At 48.1% G+C, this 9,900-nt stretch overlaps 1 protein-coding gene across 1 annotated transcript; it reads left to right on the forward strand.

Annotated features, from left to right (window-relative positions):
* The first annotated feature begins 3,874 nt into the window (after positions 1-3,874).
* Positions 3,875-5,477, forward strand: LOC143781471 (GSK-3-binding protein-like). Its single transcript, XM_077268095.1, has one exon. The coding sequence runs from the start codon at positions 4,738-4,740 to the stop codon at positions 5,239-5,241; it is 504 nt and encodes a 167-aa protein (XP_077124210.1). The 5' UTR covers positions 3,875-4,737; the 3' UTR covers positions 5,242-5,477.
* The last annotated feature ends 4,423 nt before the right edge of the window (positions 5,478-9,900 follow it).

Genomic DNA, 9,900 nt, shown 5'->3' on the forward strand with positions numbered 1-9,900 from the left:
AGAAGCGCCCAGGATTCAGGATTAGCATTTGAGCGCTAGGTACGTTTGCACTGCCCTGGTCCAGCTGGTATGGAGGACCAAAGTGCAAGTTGGACCAGGGGAGAACACACCTTTTTCATCGTCTACAGTCCATGTATTGTATCATAATCTACCCAAGATTTACATGGATAGAAGACATGTACCGTACATTATAGTCTATGGGGCTGTTTACATGTTTGTATAATTCTACAGATCGAGCAGAAAAAAAGACATGTCCGACTTAGATTACAGTCCAATCAATTGATCCATTAAAAAAATGGATTTAGTTTGGAACTGTATCCAAGTATCATCTGACTGCTTCTCCATATTTTTCTGATGAAAGGGAACCTGTCATGTCCTTTGTAGCACGTAAACTGTCCCCAGGGCGTTGTTGGTGATGCAATGTGCATCTCTAACACGTTTTTTTTTTCATTAAAAATGGCGCTGTAATCATGTGCAAAAAGCACTTTATATAGTTAGATCGTACCGGCTCATTTAGTCATATAGGTGTGCTTCGTTTTGTTCAGTCTCGGTTGTTGCCGCTCACACAATTTGAATGTTGTTCCCATCACTGCATTACTCGAATTCGCATCGACAAAACCTGCGCTTGCTCATCGGGGAGCCGTGCTTGCGCAGTGTGCATCGTGGAGCCGTGCTTGCGCAGTGTGCATCGTGGAGCCGCGCTTGCGCAGTCTGCATCGTGGAGCCGCACTTGCGCACGCTGCATCGTGGAGCCGTGCTTGCACAGTGTGCATTGTGGAGCCGCACTTGCGCAGTGTGCATTGTGGAGCCGCGCTTGCGCAGTGTGCATCGTGGAGCCGCGCTTGCGCAGTCTGCATCGTGGAGCCGCACTTGCGCAGGCTGCATCGTGGAGCCGTGCTTGCACAGTGTGCATTGTGGAGCCGCACTTACGCAGTGTGCATTGTGGAGCCGCGCTTGCGCAGTGTGCATCGTGGAGCCGCGCTTGCGCAGTCTGCATCGTGGAGCCGCACTTGCGCAGTGTGCATGGTGGAGCCGTGCTTGCACAGTGTGCATTGTGGAGCCGCACTTGCGCAGTGTGCATTGTGGAGCCGCACTTGCGCAGTGTGCATTGTGGAGCCGCGCTTGCGCAGTGTGCATTGTGGAGCCGCGCTTGCGCAGTGTGCATTGTGGAGCCGCGCTTGCGCAGTGTGCATTGTGGAGCCGCGCTTGTGCATCGTAGAGCTGTGCTTGCGCAGTGTGCATCGTGGAGCTGCGATGCGCAGTGTGCATTGTGGAGCCGCGCTTGTGCAGTGTGCATTGTGGAGCCGTGCTTGCGCAGTGTGCATTGTTGAGCCGCGCTTGCGCAGTGTGCATTGTTGAGCCGCGCTTGCGCAGTGTGCATCGTGGAGCCACGCTTGCGCAGTGTGCATCGTAGAGCTGCGCTTGTGCAGTGTGCATCGTAGAGCCGCGCTTGCACAGTGTGCATCGTGGAGCCGCACTTGAGCAGTGTGCATTGTGGAGCCGCGCTTGTGCAGTGTGCATTGTGGAGCCGCGCTTGTGCAGTGTGCATCGTGGAGCTGCGCTTGCGCAGTGTGCATCGTGGTGCCACGCTTGTGCAGTGTTCATCGTGGAGCCACGCTTGCGCTTTCTTCATCGTGGAGCCACACTTGCGCAGTGTGCATCGTGGAGCCACGCTTGCGCAGTGTACATCATGGAGCCATGCTTGCGCAGTGTGCATTGTGGAGCCGCGCTTGTGCAGTGTGCATCGTAGAGCCGTGCTTGCGCAGTGTGCATCGTGGAGCCGCGATGCGCAGTGTGCATTGTGGAGCCGCGCTTGCACAGTGTGCATTGTGGAGCCATGCTTGCGCAGTGTGCATCGTGGAGCCGCGCTTGTGCAGTGTGCATTGTGGGGCCTCGCATGCGCAGTGTACATCGTGGGGCCTCGCATGCGCAGTGTACATCGTGGGGCCTCGCATGCGCAGTGTACATCGTGGGGCCGGGCTTTTGCAGTGTCGGAAAGTGGGGAGCCAAGCATGCGCTGTGATGAGCGGTTCCCCGCATGCACACTGAAACTGTCTGTAGTACCCAGCATCACTGACTGTGTGTAGCCGGAGCATGTGCGGCTCCACCATCGACACTATGCAAGCACAAGATTTTTTTAAGCAGATTTGAGTGACGTAGGCGCAACCACCAGAACATCATTCAAGTAGTATGGGCGGCGACATCCGAGACTGAATGAAAGTAAGCCCACCCCTATGAATGAATGAGCATGTACAAGCTAACTACAGTTGAACCCAGAAGCTTACATACACTATATAAAAAGACACATCTGCAGGTTTTTCTCAATATCCGACAAGAAATCAGAATAAACCTTTCCCGTTTTAGGTCAATTAGGATTACCATAATTATTATTTGCCAAATGCCAGAATAATGAGAATGTTTTAAGGTATTTTTATTACTTACTGCAAAGTGAAAACTTTACACACATTTCATTAGTATTTGGTACCATTGCCCTTAACGACATACGCCGTAAAAGCACTGTGCATGTCGTGTCTCCCCCTTTGATGTGGGCCCACATTTTTTCCGGCTATTTTGAACAGCTGCCATGTGCCCGCAACAGCCGCGGGTGGAATAGTGAACTACCTGCAGCTGTTAACCCGTTAAATGCCACAGTCAAACTCTGACAGCGGCATTTAACTCGTGCTTCCGGCAAGCGTGCCGGAAATCATGCACATTGGTGACTCAAGTCACCGATGAGTTAGCATGACAACCAGAGGTCTCCAGCAGCCGCCGATGGGACGGTATGACAACCAGGTCTCCAGCAGTAGCCGATAGGTCGGTATGACAACCAGCGGTCTCCAGAAGACCTCTATAGTTGTCACTGCTGGATTGCTATGAGCGCCACCCGGTGGTCGGTGCTCATAGCAAGTAAGCAATTCTGATCGTCGCCTGTATGTAGCAGAGCCGATCGGATTATGATAGCTTCTAGTCTCCCATGGAGACTATTGAAGGATGGCAAAAGTAAAAAAAAAAGTTTTTCAAAATATAAAACAATATAAAAGTTCAAATCACCCTCCTTTTGCACTATTCAAAATAAAACAAAACAAAAAATCAAACGTACACATGTTTGGTATCGCCGCATTCAGAATCGCCCGATCTATCAATATAAAAAATGAAAATTAACCCGATTGCTAAACAGCGTAGCGAGAAAAAAAAGTGAAAATGCCAGAATTGTTTTTTTTGGTTGCCGTGACATTGCATTAAAATGCAATAACGGGTGATCAAAAGAACGTATCTGCACAAATGTGATATCATTAAAAACATCAGCTCGGCACACAAAAAATAAGCCCTCACTCAACCCCAGATCACAAAAAATGGAGACGCTACGGGTATCAGAAAATGGCACGATTTTTTTTTTAAACAAAACTTTGGATTTTTTTTCACCACTTCGGTAAAAAAGAACCTGGACATGTTTGGTGTCTATGAACTGGTAATGACCTGGAGAATCATAATGACAGGTCAGTTTTAGCATTTAGTGGACATAGTAAAAAAAAAAAAATCCAAAAAACATTTGTAGAATTGCACTTTTTTTTTTTTTGCAAGTTCACCACACTTGGAATTTTTTTTCCCGTTTTTTAGTACACGACATGGTAAAACCAATGGTGTCATTCAAACGTGCAACTTGTCCCGCAAAAAACAAGCCGTCACATGGCCATATTGATGGAAAAATAAAAAAAGTTATGGCTCTGGGAAGAAGCGGAGCGAAAAGACAGAAACGTGAAAAAGCGCTCCGTCATGCGATCAGTCCGTGCCGTATGCCCCAAGATCGGACCGATGATGGTGGCGTCTGAAGACCCCCGCAGTGTTTCTGCCCTAAACAAACCACAGTAAAACACAGTTTTAAATCTGCACTAAAACCAGGAGAAAATGCAAAAAAAAAAAAGAAAACTCTACAGCAATAATTCAATGAATTCCCTTCCAGACTGTCATGCGTTTATTTTTTTTTTCCTTCATTCATGTGAACAGGGCTGGAACCACCCATTTGTATGCAAGGAACAATTGTCTCCGGATTTGGCGCAGTGTTATGGCAAATATCGCGACATTTGAAGCCTCTTAACGCGGCTCCTCTCGTCCTGCTTTGTGTCGTGGGCCGTCCTCACGTCCCGGGTGGATTTATACAGTGTTTTCTGTGGTACAAACACGGAAGCCGCCGGCCACCCTCCGCTCGCACCGCCGTCCCCGCGGTTGTGTCGTCGTCGCCAGGTTACAGGCGGGTCACACGCGCAGCCGCCCCGCCCCCCGCCGTGTTGTGACTGACGCTTTGTGTCTGTGTGAATCAAACTCCTGGCCACGCCCCCTCACTTCCAACTGACAGACGAACCAAAACACGGTGACGTCACTAACGTACGAGTAGCTTCAAAAAAAAAAAAAAAAAAAAAGACCAGAGGCGGAGCCACAAGCTGTAAAAGACAAAGAGGGGGAACCAGCAATGGTCTCGTCCAGTTGCTTCTTAGAAATGTAGGTAAGCGACTAATACAAGTCACTCCCAGCGATAGTGCGAGGAGAATAAAATTCATTTTTCCAGCTGACAGATGGAACAGGCTGCAAGTGCGGCTCGTGGATGTTAACATAGAAAAGATTGCCTCCCTTTGGATTGAAAGTGGTATGTTCCAAGCAGAGATCTACGTCAGCCATTGTTTACAAACCCAGCCAGGCTGGTAGGAGACGGGCGGAGGTGGCTGCGCTCTTCTGTCCACCATGCCGTGCCGCAAGGAGAGCTTCCTGCTGCTGGAGCAGTCGGTCACCGTGGACTCCAAGGAGGTGGACTCCCTGGTCGCCCGCATAGGAGAAGCCCTGCAGCTCAATGGCCACCGGGCCCCGACCTCCTGCAGCATGGCTCTGAAAGCCCCAGCCCTGAGCCGAGCGCCGGCCGCCATGTGCTCGTGTGTGCGGGGCAGGACTACGCCGTACCGGGTGTGCACGCCCAGGGGAGCCGGGCGCTACCAGCAGCAGCCGCACCCGGGGGCCGCCAGGCAGAGCCCAGGGGGCAGCAAGCAGCTGTGCGGCCGGGGCTGGGTACGAGGGAGCTGCCGGAAGCATGGAGGCGACGAGGAGGACGGAGACCCGCACCAGCTGCTGCAGGAGCTGCTGCTCTCCGGGAACCTCATCAAAGAGGCGGTGAGGAGGCTGCAGCTCAGCGGGGAGGGCTCCAGCACTGCGCCCTGCAAGGTGGCCGAGGCGCCCGACACCCTGGGGCAGTGAGAGGGCTGCAAGGTGGGCGCCATGGAGGAGCCTGTGACGGCGGAGCGACCCCCCACATGCACCGGTGCTGCACCCTCCGCCCCGGAACGGCGGCACCGACATGGAGGGTCCGGGGGCACCCACCCTAGGTGTTGGGACTTGTCTGCCTCCCACTGATATTGGGGAGGAAGAGGACACACCACGAGACTAATGGTACCATGTGTGGGTGCCCTGACCCCACTGCTGTCTCTTCTCCCCCCCCCCCCCCCTCCAACATGGGGACCCTGACCCCCACTGCGGTCCCCCCCTCCCTCCAACATGGGGGGGCCCTGACCCCACTGCGGTCCCCCCCTCCCTCCAACATGGGGGCCCTGACCCCACTGCGGTCCCCCCCCTCCAACATTTGTGCCCTGACCCCACTGTGGAGTATGAGAAGACCTGTGGGGTGACCCACCATTATCATCTTTTTTTCCCCCGAAACCTTTTTTTTTTTTTATTGGGACCTTTCTGCCCCCTATTGACATTGGGATGGAAGACCACAACGCCATGAGACAACTGGTGCCATATGTGACCACCCATCACTTTCACCCTGACCCTACCATCTATGGATCATGAGAAGACCTCTAGGGTGACTTATCTTTTGATACTTTTTTTTCCCCCCTTTTTTTGAGGACTTTTCTGCCTCCCATTGACATTGGGGTGACAGATGAACCCTACATGTCCTATACTACTTAGAGACTGTCTTCTGATAATAGGGGCACCACCTCCAGAAGAGCCGCCATTCCTCAGTGCTGGCATCATTAAGGATTTACCCTCTCAGGTGTCCAGGTCTGCGCCTCGTACCAGCCAGCTGCACGTTCTTGCCACCACCCTTCCTTCACATAGCTTTTTTTTTTTTACATGGGTGGTTGCCCCCTTGAATCTGCAGATGACAAGGATTATCTTACTGACCCTCTAAGACGATTACGTGCAATGAGCAGGATGCCGTTGGGAAGTTTGGCCCTTTAATTACTTTTTGTTTGTTTACAAGACACATAGAGGGGTCACAAACTTTAGAACTTGCCCTGAACATTGCTCGGTTGACAAAGGCGCTGTTATTGTGTTCTCTCTGTACCGGGATCTGTTCACACACAGGTTGTTGTGCTGCCTCATTCATTTTGACTGACCCCAAAGGATCCTGGGAGGGGGCTGTAGATTCCTGTTTTTCCTTATTTGGGGTTACGTAATTGTCCTCTGCTTCTTGTTTACAGTTTTTCCAAGAGGAACACTGACTGACGCGCTCGGATCCCGCCCGGTATTATTGTTTTTCCTGGCAAAGCTTGTTGGCATTGGCTGCTGAAGGTCAATTATATTATTATTATTTTTTTTTTTACTAGATCAGGTGCCCTGCCCGAGAACGTCTTTCAATATGATGAGCTAATGTGAATATTGCCACTTGCGTGCTGCAGCCAAATAGGAGAATATTTAATTTAATCTAGGGGTTTTTTTTTGTGTATTTTCTGAGTTCACGGCACAACCTTGTACTGAGGGATGTCTGTGTTTACTCCAGGATACATCTGGATTATCTGTAATTATGTTAAATGTGATTGTGTCCTCACAGGCGATAAACTGGAAATTAGAAATTGTGTATAGAAATGTGTGTTTTTTTTTTTTTTTTTATGTATCCATTACAAGAAGCCCATGGTTCTTCAGTGGTGATACATAAGGCTCTGTTCACATCCGCATCAATCATTTCCATTGTTCTGCACCTTTTTTAGTAGGAGCATCTATCATTCTGATGAGATACTATTTGCACCTGACTGCCCCCCATGGGTCTGCCTGTCATTTTACCGGACAACATGGCCCCATGCTGCACTACTTAAAATTTTTTTTTTTTTTTTTGGCCATTGTTTGCCAGAAATGTGAACACAGCCTAACACCACATGCAACCATGTTAAATTATATAGGCAGTGTTTTTTGTTTTGTTTTTTTTGTGACGGCCATTTTCTTGATCATGGCTTTGTTTTGGATGTATATGGTTATTTTTACTCTTAACCCTGTTTATATGAATGGCAGCATGGATGTGAGTATATACACCCACGGGGTTACTCCTCTGAGCCCACAATTGCTGCCAATAAGGCGAAGGTCAACACCCAAAGTGTGTGGCCTTTTTTTCTTTCTTTCTTTCTCTCTATAATCTTTACAGGATGAATGGCCATAATGTGTTAGTTGTAGAGTTGGTGCAAATTGATTTGCACACATCCCAGACCATTGGTCACGACTGGTCCATGGCTGCTAGATGGGAGTGGGGACAACCGCCTCTTGCCTAACACAACTTTTCTTCTGACTAGCTGGCCTGGTGTGATGTCATAATGATGTCAGATAATCAGAAGAGCCACAGATGCGATCATGTAAGAGGCGGGTCTCGCTCCACTGACGTGTGAATCGATTTGCGCCAACCAGTTAATTCAGTGGTAAGACACAAACCAGGTCCGATGGGTGCGAGTATTTAATGCAGCCATATAAGATTGATCCAGATGGCGGGAGCTAGCTGTACAGCCTCCGTGATGCATATCTACAGAATACATTCTTTGGAGGTTCACTCCTTCAGTTTTACTTTTATTACAAATGTCTAAAAATGTGAAAGGAGGATGCTGGTTCCTAGCGGACAGATGACTGGTGCTTCATCCTATGGTCCTATCCTATAAATCCGGATGCATCAAAGCTAGAAATTATCACATTTTATTTAGATATTTGAAGGGTCATCTGTTCTGTGTTGTGCAGGAAGCTTTATAATTTGTTCTCTGTACAGATCTAACTTTTTTTTTGGGGGGACATGCATTTAAGCTAATGAAATCTAAAACTTGAACCAATGGTCGTCTGTGGTTGTGCGACGACTGTTGGAAAGTGTACCCTTCGTACCGAAGTGACGATGATTGTGTTCCTGGAATTTCAGGGTTTATGAATAAAAAATGTGTACAATAAACTTTCCTTTTTATATACAAGCCTCTGTGTGCATCCAGACTTCTTTCCCTTGTAATACTTTTTTTTTTTTTTTTTTTGTTTAATTTTGGGGACATCTAGCAAATATTGTGAGAAGAGCACCTTCATCCAGGTGGGAGCTGAATGGAGAAGTGGGTGTTAGTGTGTGGATCTCTTCATTGTAGTCAGGGCATTACTAGTGTATTGGGCCCGGTGAGCAGAAGCAAAGAGGCAGGACACGCTGGCAGCCTGGGCCTCCCTCTTTTGCTTCTGCTCACCAGGCCCCAGGGACAACACTACTCAGGGGCAATGCATGTCAGGTGAATCACCTTTTGGTGATTTAAAGATAGTGTTGATGCAAACACGGGAGAAACTCAGATTATAAATGGTTCAAATGTTTTGTTTTTATTAATACAATAATTTGATTGTCCAAAAAAAAAGTGTAGATATAACAACCATGAGTTCTTTAAGAATGGTATTTGGAGACAAATACTGAACATCGGTTCAGTACATGCAGCATGTATGATAAAGTATCTCTAAGCAAGTGGAAATAATCTATGTACTATTAGTAGAGGCACATGTTTTCCTATATATGCACAGAAACTATGGTTGTCTTCAAAAAATGGATGGTAAGGTGCCCTAATGTCTTTTTAATTGCCATTCTTGAACTCATGGTTTTTTTTTTTTTTTTTCTGTTCTACACTCTTTATTTTTTTAATAGCTAATTATTGTATTAATAAAAATTGAATCTTTGAACCATTTATACACTCCATAGCATGTCTGAATGGAGTGTTTTTTTTTTTTTTTTCTTGTGGTTCACTAAACCAATTTTGGATTTCTGCTTCACAATTAATATGCAACTGGGTTTCTTGTTAATACACCCAGCGGCTGGAATTGGGCGCTGTACTCTTAAGTCGGGCGGTGCATCATGGTCCCGATGTAGCATGCTCACATGGTGCGTGTACCCATTTTGATTCCAGACTTGGATCAGTGTGGGAGGTAGGTGCCCTTCAAGGCGGTGTGTTGGGGGGGGGGCTGGCTGAAGAGGCGGCAGTTAGACTCTTGACTGGACAGCAGGCATCAGTGACATCCATTTCAGGGTCTGGCTAGTCCCTGCTCTACTGAGCATGTGTCTGTTGTCAACTCTGATGTATGATCAGTAGATCCCTGTCAGTGTGCGTTGTAGTAGTATTGCCTGGGGGTGCAGAAACCAGTACAAGCGCTGCTTACGGTGGGTGGATGCTCTGATCTCTGCACACCGGGTATTTGTCTTATGATGCGTACTGACAGTGTGCTCTTTTGCTGGCTCGTTAGTTTTGATCAGAGCTGGCGAGAGAGCGCACTGTCATTGTTCACATTGCACAATGACCGGAATCTACTGAGCAATGGTGTGGCATACCTCTGCCATTGGTGTTATTTTGGCTGCATTCATCTTTAATTGTGAAAGCAACTATGGAGGTGCAGGCAGCAGTCAGAGATTAGTGATCTTTGACAACCACTTATTACAGGCTGCTCATAAATACGGTACTTTATCTGCAAGTCCAAACTGCTGAAAATAAACTCACAGAATAATTTCTGCAATCAGCAGGCATGGAGAGACCTGACCTCGAGATAACCCTGTACGTAGATCATTGTGTGCTTCCATGCTGGCTGCCATTACGGTGAATCTCTAATTTCCTGCTAATGAACTAAACTGCATGGTTAAATGAACAGATTTAG

The sequence above is a fragment of the Ranitomeya variabilis genome, chromosome 6, assembly GCF_051348905.1.
Source record: "Ranitomeya variabilis isolate aRanVar5 chromosome 6, aRanVar5.hap1, whole genome shotgun sequence".
Taxonomy (NCBI): domain Eukaryota; kingdom Metazoa; phylum Chordata; class Amphibia; order Anura; family Dendrobatidae; genus Ranitomeya; species Ranitomeya variabilis.